Source organism: Carcharhinus amblyrhynchos, unplaced genomic scaffold (assembly GCF_965287045.1).
Source record: "Carcharhinus amblyrhynchos unplaced genomic scaffold, sCarAmb.v2.hapA scaffold_703, whole genome shotgun sequence".
Lineage (NCBI taxonomy): Eukaryota > Metazoa > Chordata > Chondrichthyes > Carcharhiniformes > Carcharhinidae > Carcharhinus > Carcharhinus amblyrhynchos.
In genome coordinates this window covers 25922-52137 of record NW_027650443.1, presented here as the reverse complement: position 1 = coordinate 52137, position 26216 = coordinate 25922, and the positions used below count along the sequence as shown (strand labels likewise).

The 26216-nt window shown below is 57.2% G+C and overlaps 1 protein-coding gene and 1 pseudogene across 5 annotated transcripts; one reads left to right on the top strand and one right to left on the bottom strand.

Moving 5' to 3' along the window:
* The first annotated feature begins 375 nt into the window (after positions 1 to 375).
* Positions 376 to 13139, top strand: tmem134 (transmembrane protein 134). Of its 4 annotated transcripts, none has more exons than XM_080184375.1 (7): positions 376 to 675; positions 4305 to 4369; positions 7059 to 7151; positions 8785 to 8861; positions 10753 to 10797; positions 11206 to 11259; positions 12913 to 13138. In XM_080184375.1, the coding sequence occupies exons 1-7, from the start codon at positions 514 to 516 to the stop codon at positions 12993 to 12995; spliced, it is 579 nt and encodes a 192-aa protein (XP_080040501.1). In that variant the 5' UTR covers positions 376 to 513; the 3' UTR covers positions 12996 to 13138. The 4 variants fall into 4 exon arrangements, with proteins under 4 accessions (XP_080040501.1, XP_080040500.1, XP_080040503.1 ...); XM_080184374.1 differs by having other exon boundaries at positions 7056 to 7151; XM_080184377.1 differs by lacking the exon at positions 7059 to 7151 and having other exon boundaries at positions 12913 to 13139.
* Positions 13140 to 13914: 775 nt separating this feature from the next.
* LOC145339842 (calcium-binding protein 2-like) lies at positions 13915 to 24820 on the bottom strand (annotated as a pseudogene). Its single transcript, XR_013886079.1, has 6 exons — positions 24285 to 24820; positions 21662 to 21692; positions 20850 to 20993; positions 18409 to 18518; positions 15497 to 15645; positions 13915 to 14251 (listed from the first exon to the last, which is right to left on the bottom strand). The product of XR_013886079.1 is annotated as a calcium-binding protein 2-like (transcript).
* Between the last annotated feature and the right edge of the window lie 1396 nt (positions 24821 to 26216).

The following is a 26216-nucleotide window of genomic DNA, read 5'->3' as shown; positions in this document are numbered from 1 at the left end:
TAAACAGAAGGCGAAAAAAGTTAAATGTAGACAAGTTATTAAACAGCAAGAAAAGTTAGTAAACTTAGTTAAGTTATTGAACTTTAAACCGAAACAGGAACAAACACACAAATAAGTGCAAAGTTTACGAGCTAGAGGGGGAGCAAAGGTTGGGGGGGGGGACACGATTGAGAGAGTTTGACCGATTGATTTGAAGGGGACAGGTTTATTCTCGAGAGTAATCCCCCTGGGAAGGGTTTAATCAGCGGGGAAGGTGCTCAGAAGGATGGAAGGAAGCTGTAAGGAGTGGAGCGACTGGGCTCTTTAGACGTGGAGGGAGTGGGGTGGGTTCCAGTCACTTTTCCTTGTGTGGTTGGGGTGGGGTGGGGTGGGGGGAGGGTCTCCCAACAATGAGGGAGCAGTGAGTGCTTACCGTGCCCGCTTCCCTGCCACCCTTACCCCCCAGCTGAGCCTGCGGTTGGGGGGAGCTGTGTTCGCGGCCAGTGTTGGCACTGATCAGCCCCGCTCTGGGACATGAACCTTGCCAGCCAGAAGTTCACCATTGATGATGCCTTTGAGCTCAGCCCCGAAGACAGGGAGACCGGGCCTCACTTTGGTAGCCTCGCCTTCGACAGGAAGACCACCCTGAGCGAGGGCGCGGAGCAGGGCGAGAGGGAGTCGACCCTGAGATATCAGGTAATGAGGGACTGGAGAGGGAGGGGAACAGGCAGAGACTGGGGGGGGGGCGGCGTGGTGGGTCAGCACTGCTGCCTCACAGCTGCCAGGGACCCGGGTTCGATTCCCGGCTCGGGTCGGTGCCTGTGCGGAGTCTGCACGTTCTCCCCGTGTCTGCATGGGTTTCCTCCGGCTGCTCCGGTTTCCTCCCACAGTCCAAAGATGTGCGGGTTAGGTGGATTGAACATAAGAACATAACGTAAGAACATAAGAAATAGGAGCAGGAGTAGGCCATCTAGCCCTTCGAGCCTGCCCCGCCATTCAATAAGATCATGGCTGATCTGTCGTGGCTCAGTTCCACTTTCCCGCCCTCTCCCCATAACCCTTAATCCCCTCTCTTATCAAGAACCCATCAACCCGCGTCTTAAAAATATTTAGCGAGGCAGCCTCCACCACTTCAACGGGCAGAGAATTCCAGAGATTCACCACCCTTTGAGTGAAGAAGTTCCTCCTCAACTCCATTCTAAACCGCCCCCCCTTTATCTTGAGGCTGTGCCCCCTAGTCCTACTGTCCTTTCTGAGCGGGAAGAGTCTCTCCACCTCTATCCTATCCATCCCATTCATCATCTTATACGTCTCAATGAGACCTCCCCTCATTCTTCTAAACTCTAACGAGTACAAGCCTAGTTTATTCAGCCTCTCCTCATAGCTCAACCCCCTCAACTCCGGCATCATCCTAGTAAACCCCCTCTGCACTCCCTCCAAGGCCAAAATATCCTTGCGTAAGTACGGCGCCCAAAACTGCACGCAGTACTCCAGCTGCGGCTTCACCAATGCCCTATACAGCTGCAGCAAGACCTCCCTACTTTTATATTCAATCCCCCTCGCTATGAAGGCCAGCATCCCATTCGCCTTCCTGACCACCTGCTGCACCTGCAAGCTGGGTTTTTGCGACTCATGCACAAGGACCCCCAGGTCCCTCTGCACCGTCGCCTGCTGCAGTTTTTCTCCACGTAAGTAATAGTCCTTCCTACCATTCTTCCTACCAAAGTGGACCACCTCACACTTGCCAACATTAAATTCCATTTGCCAGTTCCTGGCCCATTCGCCCAGCCTATCTAGATCCTTCTGCAGACTCTCCACACCCTCCGCACAATTTGCCGTTCCCCTGAATGGCCTCCTTCTGCTCTGTAAGGATTCTATGGGATTCAAAGTGATGGATGGGGAAGTGGCAGGGGAGACAGAGGGGCAGAGAAAAGGGGGTGAAGAGAGTGATGGATGGAGGAAAGAGGGGGAGAAAGAGTTTTCATTTATTTATTAGTATCACAAGTCAGCTGACATTAACACTGCAATGAAGTTACTGTGAAAACCCCCTCGTCGCCCACACTCCTTTTCAGGTTGCACTGAGGGAGAATTTAGCACGGTCAATCCACCCACGTCTCGCAGACTCTGGGAGGAAACCGGAGCACCTGGAGGAAACCCACGCGGACACGGGGAGAACATGCAGGAAGCCAGGAATTGAACCCGGGTCCCTGGTGCTGTGAGGCAGCAGCGCTGACCCGCTGCGCTGCCCAACAGAGAGTGGGTGGGTGTCTGGAACTCGCTGCCTGGGGTGGTGGGGGAGGCAGGTAGGATAGGGGAGTTTAAGGGGCTTTTGGAAACCACAGGAATGTACAAGTTACGGAGGGAGATGGAGCAAGGGCAGGCAAAAGGGATTAGTTTAATTTGACATCATGTTCAGCACAACATTGCGGGCCGAAGGGCCTGTTCCTGTGCTGGATTGTTCTTTGTTCTCTGACATTGAGGGTGTGGAGAGCCTGCAGAAGGATCTAGATAGGCTGGGCCTATCTAGATCTTTCTCCCCCTCTTTCCTCCATCCATCACTCTCTTCACCCCCTTTTCTCTGCCCCTCTGTCTCCCCTGCCACTTCCCCATCCATCACTTTGAATCCCATAGAATCCTTACAGAGCAGAATGAGGCCATTCAGGGGAACGGCAAATTGTGCGGAGGGTGTGGAGAGTCTGCAGAAGGATCTAGATAGGCTGGGCGAACGGGCCAGGAAATGGCAAATGGAATTTAATGTTGGCAAGTGCGAGGTGGTCCACTTTGGTAGGAAGAATGGTAGGAAGGATTATTACTTACGGGGCGAAAAACTGCAGCAGGCGACGGTGCAGAGGGACCTCGGGGTCCTTGTGCATGAGTCGCAAAAACCCAGCTTGCAGGTGCAGCAGGTGGTCAGGAAGGCGAATGGGATGCTGGCCTTCATAGCGAGGGGGATTGAATATAAAAGTAGGGAGGTCTTGCTGCAGCTGTATAGGGCATTGGTGAGGCCGCAGCTGGAGTACTGTGTGCAGTTTTGGGCGCCGCACCAGCGCAAGGATATTTTGGCCTTGGAGGGAGTGCAGAGGAGGTTTACTAGGCTGATGCCGGAGTTGAGGGGGTTGAGCTATGAGGAGAGGCTGAAAAGACTGGGCTTGTACTCGTTAGAGTTTAGAAGAATGAGGGGAGATCTCATTGAGACGTATAAGATGATGAATGGGATGGATAGGATAGAGGTGGAGAGACTCTTCCCGCTCAGAAAGGACAGTAGGACTAGGGGGCACAGCCTCAAGATAAAGGGGGAGCGGTTTAGAACGGAGTTGAGGAGGAACTTCTTCACTCAAAGGGTGGTGAATCTCTGGAATTCTCTGCCCGTTGAAGTGGTGGAGGCTGCCTCACTAAATATTTTTAAGAAGCGGGTTGATGGGTTTTTGATAAGAGAGGGGATTAAGGGTTATGGGGAGAGGGCGGGAAAGTGGAACTGAGCCACGACAGATCAGCCATGATCTTATTGAATGGCGGGGCAGGCTTGAGGGGCTAGATGGCCAACTCCTGCTCCTATTTCTTACGTTCTTATTTGCCGGTGCAATTGATCTCTCAGTGACCCTTTTCCACCATTCGCGCCTCTCAGTGTACCGTTTGACCCCCCCCACTCCCCTGGCCAACCGGCTAACGCTGGCAGAAGGGCCAATGAGGGGTTTCTGGGACTTCCCACTGCACTGACCAGGGGCGAGATGGACGGTGGCGGAAGGGATGGGCAGGAGAAAGAGAGAGAGAGAGCAGGGGTAGAGGACTGCTGATTGATGGGGGGGGTGGTGGTGAGCATGAGAGAGGGGGGTGAAAGGGATGACAGAGGGTGAGTGGGGGAGTGGTCAGCGGGATGGAGAGGTGAGGAGTGGGTGCTGAGATGGGATGGACGCGGGAGACAGGGAGAGGGCCAGGAGCCAATGAGAGGAAAGAGAGATTGGGGGAATGAGAGATGGAGGAAACAGGGGTTAAAGGTCACTTGCAGAGGCGCTGACCACAAAGTTGTCATAATCTCATGACAGACTAAAACCCTTGAATGAGTGTCACCTATTGCTGCGCTTGGCTTGGGGGGCTGAATGGGGCCTCCTCCTGTTCCTGTGTAACAGGCTGGAGAAGGGGCTGAATGGCCTCGTCCTGTTCCTGTGTAACAGGCTGGAGAAGGGGCTGAATGGCCTCCTCCTGTTCCTGTGTAACAGGCTGGAGAAGGGGCTGAATGGCCTCCTCCTGTTCCTGTGTAACAGGCTGGAGAAGGGGCTGAATGGCCTCGTCCTGTTCTGGTTTCTGACGGTCCGGATATTTTTCAGAATCTGGAGAATGAGGATGGATCGGAGACAACTCGCAATCCCGTTAGCACGGCGTTCCGAATACGGTGAGTCCAAACACCCACCATATCGGATCAAAGGGGAGAGGGGGAGGGACAGAGGGAGGGGTCAGAGGGGAGAGAGGGAGGGTCGGAGCGAGGGGTCAGAAGGGGAGGGTCAGAGATAGGGGTCAAAAGGGGGGGAGAGGGTCAGATGGAGGAGTCAGAGTGGAGGGGGAGGGTTGCAGCGAGGGGTTGAAGGGGAGGGGAGGATCAGAGCGAGGGACAAAGGGGAGAGGGGGAGGGTCAGAGTGAGGGGTCATTGGGGGGGAGGGTCAAAGTGAGGGGTCAATGGGGAGTGGGGAGGGTCAGAGTGAGGGGTCAATGGGGGGGAGGGTCAGAGTGAGGGGTCAATGGGGGGAGGGTCAGAGTGAGGGGTCAATGGGGGGGAGGGTCAAAGTGAGGGGTCAATGGGGAGGGGGGAGGGTCAGAGTGAGGGGTCAATGGGGAGGGGGGAGGGTCAGAGTGAGGGGTCAATGGGGGGGTGGGGGGTCAGAGTGAGGGGTCAATGGGGAGAGAGGGGAGGGTCGGAGTGAGGGGTCAATGGGGAGGGGGGAGGGTCAGAGTGAGGGGTCAGTGGGGAGGGGGGAGGGTCGGAGTGAGGGGTCAGTGGGGAGGGTGGAGGGTCGGAGTGAGGGGTCAGTGGGGAGGGTCGGAGTGAGGGGTCAGTGGGGGGGGGTCGGAGTGAGGGGTCAGTGGGGAGGGGGGAGGGTCGGAGCGAGGGGTCAGTGGGGAGGGTCAGAGTGAGGGGTCAGTGGGGAGGGGGGAGGGTCAGAGTGAGGGGTCAGTGGGGAGGGGGGAGGGTCGGAGCGAGGGGTCAGTGGGGAGGGTGAGAGTGAGGGCTCAATGGGGAGGGGGGAGGGTCAGAGTGAGGGGTCAGTGGGGAGGGGGGAGGGTCAGAGTGAGGGGTCAGTGGGGAGGGGGGAGGGTCAGAGTGAGGGGTCAATGGGGGGGAGGGTCAGAGTGAGGGGTCAATGGGGGGGAGGGTCAGAGTGAGGGGTCAATGGGGAGGGGGGAGGGTCAGAGTGAGGGGTCAGTGGGGAGGGGGTAGGGTCGGAGTGAGGGGTCAGTGGGGAGGGGGGAGGGTCGGAGTGAGGGGTCAGTGGGGAGGGTCGGAGTGAGGGGTCAGTGGGGGGGGGTCGGAGTGAGGGGTCAGTGGGGAGGGGGGAGGGTCAGAGTGAGGGGTCAATGGGGGGGAGGGTCAGAGTGAGGGGTCAGTGGGGAGGGTCAGAGTGAGGGGTCAGTGGGGAGGGGGTAGGGTCGGAGTGAGGGGTCAGTGGGGAGGGGGTAGGGTCGGAGTGAGGGGTCAGTGGGGAGGGGGGAGGGTCGGAGTGAGGGGTCAGTGGGGAGGGGGGAGGGTCAGAGTGAGGGGTCAATGGGGAGGGGGGAGGGTCAGAGTGAGGGGTCAATGGGGGGGTGGGTCAGAGTGAGGGGTCAGTGGGGAGGGGGGAGGGTCAGAGTGAGGGGTCAATGGGGAGGGGGGAGGGTCAGAGTGAGGGGTCAATGGGGAGGGGGGAGGGTCGGAGTGAGGGGTCAGTGGGGAGGGTCGGAGTGAAGGGTCAGTGGGGGGAGGGTCAGAGTGAGGGGTCAATGGGGGGGTGGGGGGTCAGAGTGAGGGGTCAATGGGGAGGGGGGAGGGTCAGAGTGAGGGGTCAATGGGGAGGGGGGAGGGTCAGAGTGAGGGGTCAATGGGGAGGGGGGAGGGTCAGAGTGAGGGGTCAATGGGGAGGGGGGAGGGTCAGAGTGAGGGGTCAATGGGGAGGGGGGAGGGTCAGAGTGAGGGGTCAGTGGGGAGGGGGGAGGGTCAGAGTGAGGGGTCAGTGGGGAGGGTCAGAGTGAGGGGTCAGTGGGGAGGGGGGAGGGTCAGAGTGAGGGGTCAGTGGGGAGGGTCAGAGTGAGGGGTCAGTGGGGAGGGGGGAGGGTCAGAGTGAGGGGTCAGTGGGGAGGGTCAGAGTGAGGGGGGTGGGTCAGAGTGAGGGGTCAGTGGGGAGGGGGGAGGGTCAGAGTGAGGGGTCAATGGGGGGGTGGGTCAGAGTGAGGGGTCAGTGGGGAGGGGGGAGGGTCAGAGTGAGGGGTCAGTGGGGAGGGTCAGAGTGAGGGGTCAGTGGGGAGTGGGGAGGGGGGAGGGTCGGAGTGAGGGGTCAGTGGGGAGGGTCGGAGTGAGGGGTCAGTGGGGGGGTTCGGAGTGAGGGGTCAGTGGGGGGGGGGTCGGAGTGAGGGGTCAGTTGGGAGGGGGGTGGGTCAGAGTGAGGGGTCAGTGGGGAGGGTCAGAGTGAGGGGTCAGTGGGGAGGGGGGAGGGTCGGAGTGAGGGGTCAGTGGGGAGGGTCGGAGTGAGGGGTCAGTGGGGGGGTTCGGAGTGAGGGGTCAGTGGGGAGGGGGGAGGGTCAGAGTGAGGGGTCAATGGGGGGAGGTTCAGAGTGAGGGGTCAGTGGGGAGGGGGGAGGGCCGGAGTGAGGGGTCAGTGGGGAGGGGGGAGGGTCAGAGTGAGGGGTCAATGGGGAGGGTGAGAGTGAGGGGTCAGTGGGGAGGGTCGGAGTGAGGGGTCAGTGGGGAGGTGAAGAGGGAGGGGGTTGAAGTGATGAGTTAAAGGGTGGAGGCAGTGGGGAGGGTCGGAGCCAAGGAAGGGATTGGGGGTTGGGGGGGGGTTCTGGGCAGTGCTGTCTCCACGGTAACGTTTCTCTCCCCCCACCCCAGCAGCCCGGACCTCGGCCGTCTGTCCACCCAGAGCTCGCGATGGTCTTTCAGCAACATCAGTAACAGCACCCAGAACTCATACCGGCAGTGTCTCAGGTCAGCGACAGCACCCCCCGCACCTGCAACCCCCCCCCGCAACCCCCCCCCCTCCTCGTCATGCCCTGTCCTCCCTGTGCCCCCTCACCCCTCCCTCACGGCTACCGCTACCCATATATGGGAACAGAGTGAGGGTTTGTCCCTCATCGAGGTAGTGGAGGTAGGGTCTGCCCCTCGTGGAGGGAAGGAGGGTGCGGAGGGTGGGACGGTGTCGAGGGAGGGTCTCTCTCTCTTTCTCTCTGTCCCTCACAGAGGGGAGAAGCGTAGGTAGGCCCCGTAGAGGCTGGGCGAGGGGGGGGTCCACGGGCAGTGAGACAGTGGCAGCATCCCAGGGCTGGGCGGGGGTCCGAGGGGCTGTGAGACAGGGGCAGCGTCCCAGGGGAGTGGTGCAGGGCTGGGCGGGGGTCCGAGGGGCTGTGAGACAGGGGCAGTGTCCCAGGGGAGTGGTACAGGGCTGGGCGGGGGTCCGAGGGGCTGTGAGACAGGGGCAGTGTCCCAGAGGAGTGGTGCAGGGCTGGGCGGGGGTCCGAGGGGCTGTGAGACAGGGGCAGTGTCCCAGGGCTGGGCGGGGGTCCGAGGGGCTGTGAGACAGGGGCAGTGTCCCAGGGAAGTAGCACAGGACTGGGCAGGGGTCCGAGGGGCTGTGAGACAGGGGCAGTGTCCCAGGGGAGTGGTACAGGGCTGGGCGGGGGTCCGAGGGGCTGTGAGACAGGGGCAGTGTCCCAGGGGAGTGGTACAGGACTGGGCGGGGGTCCGAGGGGCTGTGAGACAGGGGCAGTGTCCCAGGGGAGTCGCACTGGACTGGGCGGGGGTCCGAGGGGCTGTGAGACAGGGGCAGTGTCCCAGGGGAGTGGTGCAGGGCTGGGCGGGGGTCCAAGGACAGTGAGACAGGGGCAGTGTCCAGGGGAGTGGTACAGGGCTGGGCGGGGGTCCAAGGACAGTGAGACAGGGGCAGTGTCCAGGGAGTGGTGCAGGGCTGGGCGGGGGTCCGAGGGTCTGTGAGACAGGGGCAGTGTCCCAGGGGAGTCGCACTGGACTGGGCGGGGGTCCGAGGGTCTGTGAGACAGGGGCAGTGTCCCAGGGAGTCGCACTGGACTGGGGGGGGGTCCGAGGGGCTGTGAGACAGGGGCAGTGTCCCAGGGGAGTGGTACAGGGCTGGGCGGGGGTCGAGGGGCTGTGAGACAGGGGCAGTGTCCCAGGGGAGTCGCACTGGACTGGGCGGGGGTCCGAGGGGCTGTGAGACAGGGGCAGTGTCCCAGGGGAGTGGTGCAGGGCTGGGCGGGGGGTCCGAGGGGCTGTGAGACAGGGGCAGTGTCCCAGGGGAGTCGCACAGGACTGGGCGGGGGTCCGAGGGGCTGTGAGACAGGGGCAGTGTCCCAGGGGAGTCGCACAGGACTGGGCGGGGGTCCAAGGGGCTGTGAGACAGGGGCAGTGTCCCAGGGGAGTCGCACAGGACTGGGCGGGGGTCCGAGGGGCTGTGAGACAGGGGCAGTGTCCCAGGGGAGTCGCACAGGACTGGGCGGGGGTCCAAGGGGCTGTGAGACAGGGGCAGTGTCCCAGGGAATAGCCTAGGGCTGGTGGCGAGAACCCAGAGGTGCACTAACTCTCTCTGTGCCTGCTGTTCCCCTCACAGCTGGGTGAGACACCCTCTGATCCAGAAAAACAGGAACATGGTCATCGCCTGCTTCATAATGCTAGCTGTCGGACTGAGTAAGTTTCACAGAAATTCCTCAAATTCCTCCATCCACAGCGAGATATTCATCCACAGACTGGTGTCTCTCAGTCCCCTCTCTCTCTCTCTCTCAGGGAGATATCTGTACACTGGCTGGTGTCTCTCAGTCCCCTCTCTCTCTCTCAGGGAGATATCTGTACACTGACTGGTGTCTCTCAGTCCCCTCTCTCTCTCTCTCAGGGAGATATCTGTACCTGACTGGTGTCTCTCAGTCCCCTCTCTCTCTCTCTCTCAGGGAGATATCTGTACACTGGCTGGTGTCTCTCAGTCCCCTCTCTCTCTCTCTCAGGGAGATATCTGTACACTGACTGGTGTCTCTCAGTCCCCTCTCTCTCTCTCAGGGAGATATCTGTACACTGACTGGTGTCTCTCAGTCCCTCCTCTCTCTCAGGGAGATATCTGTACACTGACTGGTGTCTCTCAGTCCCCTCTCTCTCTCTCTCAGGGAGATATCTGTACACTGACTGGTGTCTCTCAGTCCCCTCTCCTCCTCAGGGAGATATCTGTACACTGACTGGTGTCTCTCAGTCCCCTCTCTCTCTCTCAGGGAGATATCTGTACACTGACTGGTGTCTCTCAGTCCCTCTCTCTCTCTCAGGAGATATCTGTACACTGACTGGTGTCTCTCAGTCCCCTCTCTCTCTCTCAGGGAGATATCTGTACACTGACTGGTGTCTCTCAGTCCCCTCTCTCTCTCAGGGAGATATCTGTACACTGACTGGTGTCTCTCAGGGAGATATCTGTACACTGACTGGTGTCTCTCAGTCCCCTCTCTCTCTCAGGGAGATATCTGTACACTGACTGGTGTCTCTCAGTCCCTCTCTCTCTCTCAGGGAGATATCTGTACACTGACTGGTGTCTCTCAGTCCCCTCTCCTCTCTCTCAGGGAGATATCTGTACACTGACTGGTGTCTCTCAGTCCCTCTCTCTCTCTCTCAGGGAGATATCTGTACACTGACTGGTGTCTCTCAGTCCCCTCTCTCTCTCTCTCAGGGAGATATCTGTACACCTGACTGGTGTCTCTCAGTCCCTCTCTCTCTCTCTCAGGGAGATATCTGTACACTGACTGGTGTCTCTCAGTCCCTCTCTCTCTCTCAGGGAGATATCTGTACACTGACTGGTGTCTCTCAGTCCCCCTCTCTCTCAGGGAGATATCTGTACACTGACTGGTGTCTCTCAGTCCCCTCTCTCTCTCTCAGGGAGATATCTGTACACTGACTGGTGTCTCTCAGTCCCCTCTCTCTCTCTCAGGAGATATCTGTACACTGACTGGTGTCTCTCAGTCCCTCTCTCTCAGGGAGATATCTGTACGCTGACTGGTGTCTCTCAGTCCCCTCTCTCTCTCTCAGGGAGATATCTGTACACTGACTGGTGTCTCTCAGCCCCTCTCTCTCTCAGGGAGATATCTGTACACTGACTGGTGTCTCTCAGTCCCCTCTTTCTCTCAGGGAGATATCTGTACACTGACTGGTGTCTCTCAGTCCCCTCTCTCTCTCTCAGGGAGATATCTGTACACTGACTGGTGTCTCTCAGTCCCCTCTCTCTCTCAGGGAGATATCTGTACACTGACTGGTGTCTCTCAGTCCCTCTCTCTCTCTCTCTCAGGGAGATATCTGTACACTGACTGGTGTCTCTCAGTCCCCTCTTTCTCTCAGGGAGATATCTGTACACTGACTGGTGTCTCTCAGTCCCCTCTCTCTCTCTCTCAGGGAGATATCTGTACACTGACTGGTGTCTCTCAGTCCCCTCTTTCTCTCAGGGAGATATCTGTACACTGACTGGTGTCTCTCAGTCCCCGCTCTCTCTCTCAGGGAGATATCTGTACACTGAATGGTGTTGATATGTTTAAAATCTCTCTCTCTCTCGCAGTTCTCGTTCTGGTTGGTGTTGGCCTGCAAATTCAGCCCAGTTCTGGTACGTTGACCCCCCCCCCCCCACGCTGCTCTTTAACCCCGCTCCGCGCCCCCCCTGACCCCACCCTCTTTCCCCGCTGCGAACTCAGTGAACCGTTGACCCCCTGTGGGTCTAACTGGACTCAGTCCCTGAGGGGACGGACGGCGCTCGGAAGAGTGAGTGGAGTCGAGATGGAGACAGAAATGGGTTGAGGGGCCCCTCCCTGTTAACGTCCCGTCCCGGTGGTTCTGAGGGTCTCTCTCCCACCCCGGGGCGGGGGGGGGGGTCTCTGTACCTCCTCCCCACACGGTTCCCCCTGCACAGGAGGTTGTCCTCTCTCTCTCTCTCTCTCTCTCTCTCTGCGGCCTGGCTTCTGTCTCCCTCCTCACTCTGACCGTTCACACCAGTCTCTGTCTCTCTCTGTCTCAGGCGTATCCAGTGCTGTCTTCTTCGTGCCGGGATTCCTCCTGCTCATCCCTGGAGGTAGGGAACCGCCGTGGGAATGGGACGCGTCACGTGTGCGCGCAGTGATGCGGGGAACACGCGTTCGCACGCGCTGAGACTGGGTACGCGCGTCCGGGCGTGCTGACACGGGGCACGCGCGTTGTGTTTCGAGTGCGCAGACGCGGGGCGTATGCATTGCGTTCAGGCGCGCTGACGCGGGGTACGCGCTGACGCGGGGTACGCGTGCTGCGTTTGGGTGGACACAGCGTTCAGGCGCACTGACGCGGGGTATGCGCTGACACGGGGTACGCGCTGACGCGGGTTACGCGTGCTACGTTTGGGTGGACACAGCGTTCAGGCGCGCTGACGCAGGGTACGCGCTGACGCGGGGTACGCGTGCTGCGTTTGGGGTGGACACAGCGTTCAGGCGCGCTGACGCGGGTTCCGCATGCTACGTTTGGGTGGACACAGCGTTCAGGCGCGCTGACGCAGGGTACGCGTGCTGCGTTTGGGTGGACACAGCGTTCAGGCACGCTGACGCGGGGTATGCGCTGACGCGGGGTATGCGCTGACACGGGGTACGCGTGCTGCGTTTGGGTGGACACAGCGTTCAGGCGCGCTGAAGCGGGGTACGCGCTGACGCGGGGTATGCGCTGACACGGGGTATGCGTGCTGCGTTTGGGTGGACACAGCGTTCAGGCGCGCTGAAGCGGGGTACGCGCTGACGCGGGTTACGCGTGCTACGTTTGGGTGGACACAGCGTTCAGGCGCGCTGACGCGGGGTATGCGCTGACACGGGGTACGCGCTGACGCGGGTTACGCGTGCTACGTTTGGGTGGACACAGCGTTCAGGCGCGCTGACGTGGGGTATGCGCTGACGTGGGGTATGCGCTGACACGGGGTACGCGCTGACGCGGGGTACGCGTGCTGTGTTTGGGTGGACACAGCGTTCAGGCGCGCTGACGCAGGGTACGCGCTGACACGGGGTACGCGTGCTGTGTTTGGGTGGACACAGCATTCAGGCGCGCTGACGCAGGGTACGCGCTGACGCGGGGTACGCGTGCTGCGTTTGGGTGGACACAGCATTCAGGCGCGCTGACACGGGGTACGCGCTGACACGGGGTACGCGTGCTGTGTTTGGGTGGACACAGCATTCAGGCGCGCTGACGCAGGGTACGCGCTGACGCGGGGTACGCGTGCTGCGTTTGGATGGATACAGCGTTCAGGCGCGCTGACACGGGGTACGCGCTGACGCGGGGTACGCGTGCTGCGTTTGGGTGGATACAGCATTCAGGCGCGCTGACACGGGGTACGCGCTGACGCGGGGTACGCGTGCTGCGTTTGGGTGGATACAGCGTTCAGGCGCGCTGAAGCGGGGTACGCTCTGATGCGGGGTACGCATGCTGTGTTTGGGTGGATACAGCGTTCAGGCGCGCTGATGCGGGGTACGCGTGCTGCGTTTGGGTGGATACAGCGTTCAGGCGCGCTGAAGCGGGGTACGCGCTGACGCGGGTACGCGTGCTGCGTTTGGGTGGGTAACAGCGTTCAGGCGCGCTGAAGCGGGGTACGCGCTGACGCGGGGTACGCATGCTATGTTTGGGTGGACACAGCGTTCAGGCGCGCTGACGCGGGGTACGCGCTGCGTTGGGGTGCACTGACACTGTGTATTCTCTCTCTCTCTCTCTCTCTCAGTGTACCATTTGATTTTTATACACTGCGCCCTGAGAGGGAGGACTGGATTCCGCTTTTTCTACCTCCCGTATTTCGAGAAGTGAGACGCGGAGCCCCGGAATCTCCTGGAATCTGCTGGGATCTCCCGCTAATCCCGTGGACAGGACTGGCAGGCGGAGAGGGACCTGCTGGCTGGACAGACCTTGGGGATGTCGATGACCCTCCCCTCCGATCGCCGGGACCCTCGCCCAGCTCTCCTCTCCAATCACGGCTTCCCGATTTTTTTTTTTGCCACTGATTTTTTTTTTCCCCACCGACTCCCAGATACACGGCCCCCCCCCCCCCCCACCTCCCCCCCATCCCCCCCTTTCCCGTCACCTCCCCCTTCTCCCCTCCCCCCACCACCCCCACTATGCTCTCCCCTCCGTGATGTGTCTGGCTGCCACTCAGAATCAGACCCCCCCCCCCGCACTCCGACCCCCCCCCCCCCCCCCACCCCCCACCCCCCCCCTCCGCGCGAGTTCCTTTCTCTCTGTAATTGTTGTCAATGACGGACTGTGTTTGGAATAGACGGTGATCCGCTCGGAGGCTCGGCCTGCTGTGTCCTTTGCTTGTGGGATCTTGCTGTGTTTCCCAGGCCACGGGTCCCGTGGCGGAGCTCCTCGGTGGTCCCTGACGTGTGTCTGGTCGGAGGAGAGGCAGGAAAACCGTGGGATCTTGCTGTGCCTGTTGCACTGTTTGACCCTGGCCTCTGGCCCTGGCACCCCACCAACCCCACCTGACCCCACCAACCCCACCCCACCCCACCCCACCCCACCCCACCCCACCAACCCCACTCAATCTCACCCCAAACCTCCCTCTCCCCATTCGGTCATTGGCCACGCACACTGGGATCTCTGACAATCCTCTCTCTTTATTTCCAATCTCCGGTGGGCTCCGCATTACACCAGGGTGGGGGCAGAGAGGTGGGTGTGGGGGGGGGAGGGGAGAGCGGGAGGAGGGGGGGGGAAGGTGGTGGGGGGGGGGAGTAAGGAGGGAGGGTCACGGTCGACCGTCGCCTCGAACCGCGACCTGTCGTTGGGGGCTCCCGAGAATGGGTCCACCTCAGCGCCCGGACGGAAGGTTCTGGAAGGCCGAGCGGAGGAGGCGTGAGGGGAGGTCGTGCGTCGGAGGGTCTGCCGTGCGGGGTGCTGCGATTCGTCCAACGCCAGGCCCCCGATTGCCGTCTGCCTCCCCCGCAGCTCTGCCGAAGACGGCGTCGTTAGGGTGCTGTACTCTCTCTCACGTTCCACCCACGAACTCTGACCCCCGACCCGGGGAGGTCACCTCCCCTAGCGTGAAGACAGCATCATGACAAACTCTGTTTGGGAGGTGGGAGGAGGACAAAAGGGAGTGAATTAACAATGTTTAAACCCTCCTCCGAGGACCAACTCCCGGGAACGGAGAGGGAGCTTTACTCTGTATCTAACCCCGTGCTGTACCCGTCCTGGGAGTGTTTGATGGGGGGACAGTATAGAGGGAGCTTTACTCTGTATCTAACCCCGTGCTGTACCTGTCCCTGGGAGTGTTTTGGGGGGACAGTGTAGAGGGAGCTTTACTCTGTATCTACCCCGTGCCGTACCTGTCCTGGGAGTGTTTGATGGGGACAGTGTAGAGGGAGCTTTACTCTGTATCTAACCTCGTGCTGTACCTGTCCTGGGAGTGTTTGATGGGGACAGTGTAGAGGGAGCTTTACTCTGTATCTAACCTCGTGCTGTACCTGTCCTGGGAGTGTTTGATGGGGACAGTGTAGAGGGAGCTTTACTCTGTATCTAACCTCGTGCTGTACCTGTCCTGGGAGTGTTTGATGGGGACAGTGTAGAGGGAGCTTTACTCTGTATCTAACCCCGTGCTGTACCCGTCCTGGGAGTGTTTGATGGGGGGGACAGTGTAGAGGGAGCTTTACTCTGTATCTAACCTCGTGCTGTACCTGTCCTGGGAGTGTTTGATGGGGGGACAGTGTAGAGGGAGCTTTACTCTGTATCTAACCCCGTGCTGTCCCTGTCCTGGGAGTGTTTGATGGGGGGGACAGTGTAGAGGGAGCTTTACTCTGTATCTAACCCCGTGCTGTACCTGTCCTGGGAGTGTTTGATGGGGGGACAGTGTAGAGGGAGCTTTACTCTGTATCTAACCCCGTGCTGTACCTGTCCTGGGAGTGTTTGATGGGGACAGTGTAGAGGGAGCTTTACTCTGTATCTAACCCCGTGCTGTACCTGTCCTGGAGTGTTTGATGGGGACAGTGTAGAGGGAGCTTTACTCTGTATCTAACCCCGTGCTGTACCTGTCCCTGGGAGTGTTTGATGGGGGACAGTGTAGAGGGAGCTTTACTCTGTATCTAACCCTGTGCTGTACCTGTCCTGGGAGTGTTTGATGGGGGGGACAGTGTAGAGGGAGCTTTACTCTGTATCTAACCCCGTGCTGTACCTGTCCTGGGAGTGTTTGATGGGGGACAGTGTAGAGGGAGATTTACTCTGTATCTAACCCCCGTGCTGTACCTGTCCTGGGAGTGTTTGATGGGGACAGTGTAGAGGGAGCTTTACTCTGTATCTAATCCCGTGTTACTCACCATCAAAGTCGACACGGCTATCTCCATTAAGATCAATATCTCGCAGCATCTCCTCAATCCTCTTTTAGTTGCACCTTCTCCCCCAGCAGATGATTAATTGCTCGCTCGAGCTCCGACAGACAAATCAGCCCATCACCATCTGAATCAAACTGAAAAATAGAGAGCAGTCAGTACTGAGGGAGTGCCGCACTGTCAGAGGGTCAGTGCTGAGGGAGTGCCGCACTGTCAGAGGGTCAGTGCTGAGGGAGTGCCGCACTGTCAGAGGGTCAGTGCTGAGGGAGCGCCGCACTGTCAGAGGGTCAGTGCTGAGGGAGCGCCGCACTGTCAGAGGGTCAGTGCTGAGGGAGCGCCGCACTGTCAGAGGGTCAGTGCTGAGGGAGCGCCGCACTGTCAGAGGGTCAGTGCTGAGGGAGTGCCGCACTGTCAGAGGGTCAGTGCTGAGGGAGTGCCGCACTGTCAGAGGGTCAGTGCTGAGGGAGTGCCGCACTGTCAGAGGGTCAGTGCTGAGGGAGCGCCGCACTGTCAGAGGGTCAGTGCTGAGGGAGCGCCGCACTGTCAGAGGGTCAGTGCTGAGGGAGCGCCGCACTGTCAGAGGGTCAGTGCTGAGGGAGCGCCGCACTGTCAGAGGGTCAGTGCTGAGGGAGTGCCGCACTGTCAGAGGGTCAGTGCTGAGGGAGTGCCGCACTGTCAGAGGGTCAGTGCTGAGGGAGTGCCGCACTGTCAGAGGGTCAGTGCCGAGGGAGTCCCTCGGTGAGGGTATATTTCAGTGATATAAACAGTTATGTGGAGAGTGGATCAGTCAGTTTGCGGGTTATACACAGGTTGGCTGGGTGGTGAAGGGTGAGGTCGAGTGTCTGGGGTGACTGCAAGTCAGAAACCAGATGGTCAAATGGGTGGATAATTGGCAGATGGAATTTAACCCTGAAAGGTGTGAGGTGATACACTTTGGAAGGAGTAATTTGACAGGGCAGTATACTGTGAAAGCTCTGACACTGGGGAGTTCTCTGGAACAAAGGGATCTCGGTGTTTGTCCACAGATCTCTGAAGGCAGGAAGGCAGGTTGATCGGGTGGTGAGAAAGGCCCAGGGCACACGCTGCTTTCTCAATCGGGGGATCGATTACAGAAACAGGGAAGTCCTGTTGGAGTTGTATCGAACTTTGGCGAGGCCACAGCTGGAGCACTGGGTGCAGTTCCTGCCCCACATTATAGGGAGGGTGTGATTGGAGTGGAGGGGGTGCAGAGGAGACCCACCAGGATGCTGCCTGGGACGGAGGGTTAGAGTCATGTAGAGAGGTTGGATAGGTTTGGGTTGGAGCTGAGAAGACTGAGGGGGTGACCCGATCGAGGTGGACAAGGTCATGAGGGTCACGGACAGAGGGGATAGGGGGCAGCTGTCCCCTGAGTTGGAAGGAGAGTTACGGGGGGGACAGAGGGTCAAGATGAGGGGTGGGAGATTCTGGGGGGGATTTGAGGGAAAGCTTTTTTACCCAGAGGGGGGTGAGGGTCTGGAATGCGCTGCCTGGGAGAGTGGTGGAGGTGGGGATATCCCACATCCTTTAAAAAGTATCTGGATGAGCACTTGGCCATAACGTTATATGGGTGGTGCAGTGATTAGCACTGCTGCCTCTCAATGCCAGGGACCTGGGTTCGATTCCCAGTTTGGGTCACTGTCTGTGTGGAATAGAACATAGAACATAGAACACTACAGCACAAACAGGCCCTTCGGCCCACGAGTTGCGCCGATCACATCAACACCTACCAATCCATAGACCTATCTATAACCCTCAATCTCATTCAACCCCATATACTCATCCAGAAGTCTTTTAAAAGACCCCAGCGAGTTCGCCTCCACCACCACTGACGGCAGCCGATTCCACTCACTCACCACCCTCTGAGTGAAAAACTTACCCCTAACATCACTTCTGAACCTCCCTCCCCGCACCTTAAATCTGTGTCCTCTCGTAGCGACCATTTCAACCCAGGGAAATAGCCTCTGAGAATCCACCCTATCTATTCCTCTCAACATTTTGTAAACTTCTATCAGGTCGCCTCTCAACCTTCGTCTCTCCAGGGAAAAGAGTCCCAGCTCCCTCAACCTATCTTCATAAGGCATGCCTCCCAATCCAGGCAACATCCTTGTAAATCTCCTCTGCACCCTCTCAATAGCTTCTATGTCCTTCCTATAGTGAGGCGACCATAACTGCGCTCAGTACTCCAAATGAGGCCTGACAAGGGTCTTATAAAGTTGCAGCATTACCTCCCGACTCCTAAACTCAATCCCTCGATTAATGAAGGCCAGTACACCATACGCCTTCTTGACCACCTCCTCCACCTGCGAGGCCGATTTAAGAGTCCTGTGGACCCGGACCCCAAGATCCTTCTGCTCCTCAACACTACTAAGACTCCTGCCCTTGATAGAGTCTGCATGTTCTCCCCGTGTCTGCATGGGTTTCCTCCGGGGGCTCCGGTTTCTCCCCACTGTCCGAAAGATGAGCTGGTCAGAGTGCATTGGCCGTGCTAAGTTCTCCCTCGGTGTACCCGAACAGGAGCGGGGCGACTAAGGGATTTACACAGCAGCTTCATTGCAGTGTTAATGTAAGCCGACTTGTGACTCTAATAAACCAGCAGTCAGAGTGATGGGCAAATGCTGATAAGTGGGATTGCGTAGGAGGGAAAGTGTTTCTCCTGTGTCAGTCCAGACTCGATGGGCTGAAAGGCCTCTCCTGCACTGTCTGGTTGTTTGATGGTGTGGAGGCTCCCTCATATTCTGATGAGTAACGGTCCACCAGTTTACGGATATCGATTCGGGTTAGTGGTGATGCGTTGAGCGCAGCTGAGGGGAGCTCAGAGGGGTTTGACCAGAATTTTAATTCGAATGGAGGAGCGATGCACTCAGACACTCATTACTAACCTCCTTAAAAGCAAATTTCATCTCCCGTACTCCCACCATGTGCGCCGTCTCCTGGAGTAACTTGGGGGCCATCAGTTCCACAAAATCCTCCAGGCTGACCCGACCCCCAACTGATCACAAACAAAACACAGCAGATTAACATCAATCACCCCACATGTCAACACAGAGGGAGATTTACTCTGTATCTAACCCCGTGCTGTACCTGTACTGGGGGTGTTTGATGGGGGGACAGTGTAGAGGGAGCTTTACTCTGTATCTAACCCCGTGCTGTACCTGTCCTGGGAGTGTTTGATGGGGGACAGTGTAGAGGGAGCTTTACTCTGTATCTAACCCCGTGCTGTACCTGTCCTGGGAGTGTTTGATGGGAGGACAGTTAGAGGGAGCTTTACTCTGTGTCTAACCCTGTGCTGTACCTGTCCTGGGAGTGTTTGATGGGGGGACAGTGTAGAGAGAGCTTTACTCTGTATCTAACCCCGTGCTGTACCTGTCCTGGGAGTGTTTGATGGGGGGACAGTGTAGAGGGAGCTTTACTCTGTATCTAACCCCGTGCTGTACCTGTCCTGGGAGTGTTTGATGGGGGACAGTGTAAAGGGAGCTTTACTCTGTATCTAACCCCGTGCTGTACCTGCCCTGGGAGTGTTTGATGGCGGGGACAGTGTAGAGCGAGCTTTACTCTGTATCTAACCCCGTGCTGTACCTGTCCTGGGAGTGTTTGATGGGGGGACAGTGTAGAGGGAGCTTTACTCTGTATCTAATCCTGTGCTGTACCTGTCCTGGGAGTGTTTGATGGGAGGACAGTGTAGAGGGAGCTTTACTCTGTATCTAATCCTGTGCTGTACCTGTCCTGGGAGTGTTTGATGGGGGGACAGTGTAGAGGGAGCTTTACTCTGTATCTAATCCTGTGCTGTACCTGTCCTGGGAGTGTTTGATGGGGGGACAGTGTAGAGCGAGCTTTACTCTGTATCTAACCCCGTGCTGTACCTGTCCTGGGAGTGTTTGATGGGGGGACAGTGTAGAGGGAGCTTTACTCTGTATCTAATCCTGTGCTGTACCTGTCCTGGGAGTGTTTGATGGGGGGACAGTGTAGAGGGAGCTTTACTCTGTATCTAACCCCGTGCTGTACCTGTCCTGGGAGTGTTTGATGGGGGACAGTGTAAAGGGAGCTTTACTCTGTATCTAACCCCGTGCTGTACCTGCCCTGGGAGTGTTTGATGGGGGGGACAGTGTAGAGCGAGCTTTACTCTGTATCTAACCCCGTGCTGTACCTGTCCTGGGAGTGTTTGATGGGGGGACAGTGTAGAGGGAGCTTTACTCTGTATCTAATCCTGTGCTGTACCTGTCCTGGGAGTGTTTGATGGGAGGACAGTGTAGAGGGAGCTTTACTCTGTATCTAATCCTGTGCTGTACCTGTCCTGGGAGTGTTTGATGGGGGGACAGTGTAGAGGGAGCTTTACTCTGTATCTAATCCTGTGCTGTACCTGTCCTGGGAGTGTTTGATGGGGGGACAGTGTAGAGCGAGCTTTACCCTGTACCTAACCCCGTGCTGTACCTGTCCTGGGAGTGTTTGATGGGGGGACAGTGTAGAGGGAGCTTTACTCTGTATCTAACCCCGTGCTGTACCTGTCCTGGGAGTGTTTGATGGGGGGACAGTGTAGAGGGAGCTTTACTCTGTATCTAACCCTGTGCTGTACCTGTCCTGGGAGTGTTTGATGGGGACAGTGTAGAGGGAGCTTTACTCTGTATCTAACCCCGTGCTGTACCTGTCCTGGGAGTGTTTGATGGGGGGACAGTGTAGAGGGAGCTTTACTCTGTATCTAACCCCGTGCTGTACCTGTCCTGGGAGTGTTTGATGGGGACAGTGCAGAGGGAGCTTTACTCTGTATCTAACCCCGTGCTGTACCTGTCCTGGGAGTGTTTGATGGGGACAGTGTAGAGGGAGCTTTACTCTGTATCTAACCCCGTGCTGTACCTGTCCTGGGAGTGTTTGATGGGGGGACAGTGTAGAGGGAGCTTTACTCTGTATCTAACCCTGTGCTGTACCTGTCCTGGGAGTGTTTGATGGGGGACAGTGTAGAGGGAGCTTTACTCTGTATCTAACCCCGTGCTGTCCCTGTCCTGGGAGTGTTTGATGGGGGGACAGTGTAGAGGGAGCTTTACTCTGTATCTAACCCCGTGCTGTACCTGTCCTGGGAGTGTTTGATGGGGGGACAGTGTAGAGGGAGCTTTACTCTGTATCTAACCCCGTGCTGTACCTGTCCTGGGAGTGTTTGATGGGGGGACAGTGTAGAGGGAGCTTTACTCTGTATCTAACCCCGTGCTGTACCTGTCCTGGGAGTGTTTGATGGGGGACAGTGTAGAGGGAGCTTTACTCTGTATCTAACCCCGTGCTGTACCTGTCCTGGGAGTGTTTGATGGGGGGGACAGGGTTACTGTTTACTTACGCCTCATTTTAATTTGCTGGCTAACTTCTAGTAGTTCCATTTCAGTTGGCATGTAACCCATGGTCCTCATACATTCGCCAAGGTCCTTGTAGCTGATATATCCATCCTGATCCGTATCAAACTCGTTAAATGCTTCAGATATCTCTGCAACAAGACATTAAAATGCTCCATAATTACTGTCTGAATGGTATTGTTCTGCATTCCCCCTTTGACCAGAGTCCCTGACGGAGAGACTCCCCCTTTAACCAGAGCCCCTGACGGAGAGACTCCCCCTTTGACCAGAGTCCCTGACGGAGAGACTCCCCCTTTGACCAGAGTCCCTGACGGAGAGACTCCCCCTTTGACCAGAGTCCCTGACGGAGAGACTCCCCCTTTGACCAGAGTCCCTGACGGAGAGACTCCCCCTTTGACCAGAGTCCCTGACGGAGAGACTCCCCCTTTGACCAGAGTCCCTGACGGAGAGACTCCCCCTTTGACCAGAGTCCCTGACGGAGAGACTCCCCCTTTGACCAGAGTCCCTGACGGAGAGACTCCCCCTTTGACCAGAGTCCCTGACGGAGAGACTCCCCCTTTGACCAGAGTCCCTGACGGAGAGACTCCCCCTTTGACCAGAGTCCCTGACGGAGAGACTCCCCCTTTGACCAGAGTCCCTGACGGAGAGACTCCCCCTTTGACCAGAGTCCCTGACGGAGAGACTCCCCCTTTGACCAGAGTCCCTGACGGAGAGACTCCCCCTTTGACCAGAGTCCCTGATGGAGAGACTCCCCCCTTTACACAGGGAGATTTGAGGTGCTATATGTGAAGGTACCCACCTTCTAACTCCTCAGCAGCAAGCTCCCGGTCCTGTGTGGGTGAGAGAGAAGATGATGATTTCATCCATAAATCACAAGTTCTACCCAATACTGTGGACCCTCCATCACTCACACCTCTACACGACCAATCCCAGCTTCACTGAGGCCTGGTCAATCTTACAGAATCCCAGTCCTTGGCCAGGGGGTAACACAGGGAATGGGGGGGAGGTTTAGTGACGGGGAGAGATTGGAGAAGCAGGAGGACAATAGGGGGATTGAATTGAGGCATTCAGAATCGCAAGGGATGTTTTTTGGATTGAGTGAATGAGGTCAAACTGGTGGGAGGGTTCGAGCGGCAAAGGGAGACAGACCGAAGAGAATCGGGAGGGTGGAGAGGGTCAGTGCCGAGGGAGCGCCGCACTGTCAGAGGGTCAGTGCTGAGGGAGCGCCGCACTGTCAGAGGGTCAGTGCTGAGGGAGCGCCGCACTGTCAGAGGGTCAGTGCTGAGGGAGCGCCGCACTGTCAGAGGGTCAGTGCTGAGGGAGCGCCGCACTGTCAGAGGGTCAGTGCTGAGGGAGCGCCGCACTGTCAGAGGGTCAGTGCTGAGGGAGCGCCGCACTGTCAGAGGGTCAGTGCCGAGGGAGCGCCGCACTGTCAGAGGGTCAGTGCTGAGGGAGTGCCGCACTGTCAGAGGGTCAGTGCTGAGGGAGCGCCGCACTGTCAGAGGGTCAGTACTGAGGGAGCGCCGCACTGTCAGAGGGTCAGTGCTGAGGGAGCGCCGCACTGTCAGAGGGTCAGTGCTGAGGGAGCGCCGCACTGTCAGAGGGTCAGTGCTGAGGGAGCGCCGCACTGTCAGAGGGTCAGTGCTGAGGGAGCGCCGCACTGTCAGAGGGTCAGTGCTGAGGGAGCGCCGCACTGTCAGAGGGTCAGTGCCGAGGGAGCGCCGCACTGTCAGAGGGTCAGTGCCGAGGGAGCGCCGCACTGTCAGAGGGTCAGTGCTGAGGGAGCGCCGCACTGTCGGAGGGTCAGGGCTGAGGGAGCGCCGCACTGTCAGAGGGTCAGGAAGGGATATGAAATTGAGATAATGTGATGGATTTGAGGGAATAATTTGGAAATTGGGTGATGGAATTATTTTGATAATCGCAAATCCCCCCTTTTTAATTTGATGTTTGGCAGAAGCTGTGAGCTTGTGTGAGAAACCATGTCTCTCGCTAAACCCATCTCCAAAACAGCTTATTAACGCACTGACGTACAAATCTGTTTATAAATAGTAATCCCTCCGGTAGAGTCAACACTAACCCACTCCGACCTAATAACACTCTGATATACCCCACACCCCTCACTGTAACACTCTGATATATCCCGCACCCCTCACTGTAACACTCTGATATACCCCACACCCCTCACTGTAACACTCTGATATATCCCACACCCCTCACTGTAACACTCTGATATATCCCGCACCCCTCACTGTAACACTCTGATATACCCCACACCCCTCACTGTAACACTCTGATATATCCCACACCCCTCACTGTAACACTCTGATATATCCCACACCCCTCACTGTAACACTCTGATATATCCCACACCCCTCACTGTAACACTCTGATATATCCCACACCCCTCACTGTAACACTCTGATATACCCCACACCCCTCACTGTAACACTCTGATATACCCCACACCCCTCACTGTAACACTCTGATATATCCCACACCCCTCACTGTAACACTCTGATATATCCCACACCCCTCACTGTAACACTCTGATATATCCCACACCCCTCACTGTAACACTGATATACCCCACACCCCTCACTGTGACACTCTGATATACCCCACACCCCTCACTGTGACACTCTGATATACCCCACACCCCTCACTGTTACACTCTGATATACCCCACACCCCTCACTGTAACACTCTGATATATCCCACACCCCTCACTGTGACACTCTGATATACCCCACACCCCCTCACTGTAACACTCTGATATACCCCGCACCCCTCACTGTAACACTCTGATATACCCCACACTCCTCACTGTAACACTCTGATATACCCCGCACCCCTCACTGTAACACTCTGATATACCCCACACCCCTCACTGTAACACTCTGATATATCCCACACCCCTCACTGTAACACTCTGATATACCCCACACCCCTCACTGTAACACTCTGATATACCCCACACCCCTCACTGTAACACTCTGATATACCCCACACCACTCACTGTAACACTCTGATATACCCCACACCCCTCACTGTAACACTGTGATATATCCCACACCCCTCACTGTAACACTCTGATATATCCCACACCCCTCACTGTAACACTCTGATATACCCCACACCACTCACTGTAACACTCTGATATACCCCACACCCCTCACTGTAACACTGTGATATATCCCACACCCCTCACTGTAACACTCTGATATACCCCGCACCCCTCACTGTAACACTCTGATATACCCCACACCCCTCACTGTAACACTCTGATATATCCCACACCCCTCACTGTAACACTCTGATATATCCCACACCCCTCACTGTAACACTCTGATATACCCCGCACCCCTCACTGTAACACTCTGATATACCCCGCACCCCTCTTTGTGACCCTCTGTGATACTCACCCGGCTGAATAGTGCATTGAGGAAGGGTGAGTACATTTTGGTTGTCAGAGAGGGGGTCTCACTGGCCCTCCGTTTGCTTCTGGCGGTGAGTGTGGGGGTGTCGCTGTCTCTCCTGGGGCTCTGGAAGGTTACTGATGGCGTCTCACTCGCCCTCCTCTTGTCTTTGCTTGTTGGTGTGTTTCGCTCGGAGCGTCCTTCCCTCGGGCCCCTCTCCTCACTCTGAGAATGTTTCAGCGATGTCTGTCGGAGGGCAGACTTGATCGGCTTGTCCCTGGGCCGTTCCTCCCCCTTTACCTGTTTGCCCCTCTGCTCGGAAGGTGTCTGCTGCTCCTGGGTCAGTGACATGTTTACCGTGTGCCCGGTACGTGTTGGTGGGGTGGAGGGGGTGCGGATCGTCAAGCCTTTGTACTGAGCGATTAAACGATTTATTCAAATCCACCTCTGGAGTTAGTGTCAAAGCTCGTTATACTGATCTGATGATGGCTTTGTTTCTCACTTAGTCTCTCTCACTCTCTCTCTCTCTGTGTGTGTGTCTCTCCCTGTATCTGTCTCCAGCCCCTCTCTCCCCTATCTCTCTGCCTCCCCCCTCTCCCCCCACTCTCTCACCCCCTCCTCTCATCTCTCCCTCCCTCCCTACCCCCCCGTCCCCTTTTCTCTCTCTCCCTCTCTCTCTTACCCCCCTCTCTGTTCCCCTCTCTCTCTCTCTCTCTCTCTCTGTGTCTGTGTAGTACGGGGTATGAACCAGTTGTGTACTCGCTGTTAGAAGGATGAATTTATTTGGAAAAGGTCAGTGGGGTGTGATGGAACCTGGCCGAGTGAGAGTTAACATGGAACTGGAGAGTGACAGCACCAATGGAGTGGCGTATGGGTGACATTGTGGTACTGTCCCTGGACTAACGTTCTGGGGGACCCGGGTTCGAATCCCACCACGGCAGACGGTGGAATGTGAATTCAATAAAAAATATCTGGGATTAAGAATCTCCTGATGACCCATTGTGGGAAAAACCCATCTGGTTCCCTTTAGGGAAGGAAATCTGCCGTCCTTACCCCGGTCTGGCCTACATGGGACTCCAGAGACACAGCAATGTGGGTGACTCTCAGTTGAAGAGTGACAGGGGTGACATGGTGGCGCAGTGGTTAGTACTGCTGCCTCACAACACCAGGGACCCGGGTTCAATTCCCGGCTTGGGTCAGAGACTGCACATTCTCCCTGTGTCTGCGTGGGTTTCCTCCGGGTGCTCCGGTTTCCTCCCACAGTCCAAAGATGTGTAGGTTAGGGTGGATTGGCCGTGCTAAATTGTCCCTTAGTGTCCAAAGATGTGCAGGTTAGGGTGGATTGATCGTGCTAAATTGTCCCCTAGTGTCCAAAGATGTGTAGGTTAGGGTGGATTGGCCATGCTAAATTGTCCCTTAGTGTCCAAAGATGTGTAGGTTAGGGTGGATTGGCCGTGCTAAATTGTCCCTTAGTGTCCAAAGATGTGCAGGTTAGGGTGGATTGATCGTGCTAAATTGTCCCCTAGTGTCCAAAGATGTGTAGGTTAGGGTGGATTGGCCATGCTAAATTGTCCCTTAGTGTCCAAAGATGTGTAGGTTAGGGTGGATTGGCCGTGCTAAATTGTCCCTTAGTGTCCAAAGATGTGCAGGTTAGGGTGGATTGGCCATGCTAAATTGTCCCTTAGTGTCCAAAGATGTGCAGGTTAGGGTGGATTGGCCGTGCTAAATTGTCCCTTAGTGTCCAAAGATGTGCAGGTTAGGGTGGATTGGCCATGCTAAATTGTCCCTTAGTGTCCAAAGATGTGCAGGTTAGGGTGGATTGGCCATGCTAAATTGTCCCTTAGTGTCCAAAGATGTGTAGGTTAGGGTGGATTGGCCGTGCTAAATTGCCCCTTAGTGTCCAAAGATGTGTAGGTTAGGGTGGATTGGCCGTGCTAA

Coding starts and splice junctions, on each gene's coding strand:
- tmem134 (XM_080184374.1), top strand. CDS start 514: ATGAACCTTGCCAGCCAGAAGTTCACCATTGATGATGCCTTTGAGCTC. Junction 676..4,304: donor AGTCGACCCTGAGATATCAG/GTAATGAGGGAC, acceptor GATATTTTTCAG/AATCTGGAGAATGAGGATGG. Junction 7,152..8,784: donor TCATACCGGCAGTGTCTCAG/GTCAGCGACAGC, acceptor TTCCCCTCACAG/CTGGGTGAGACACCCTCTGA.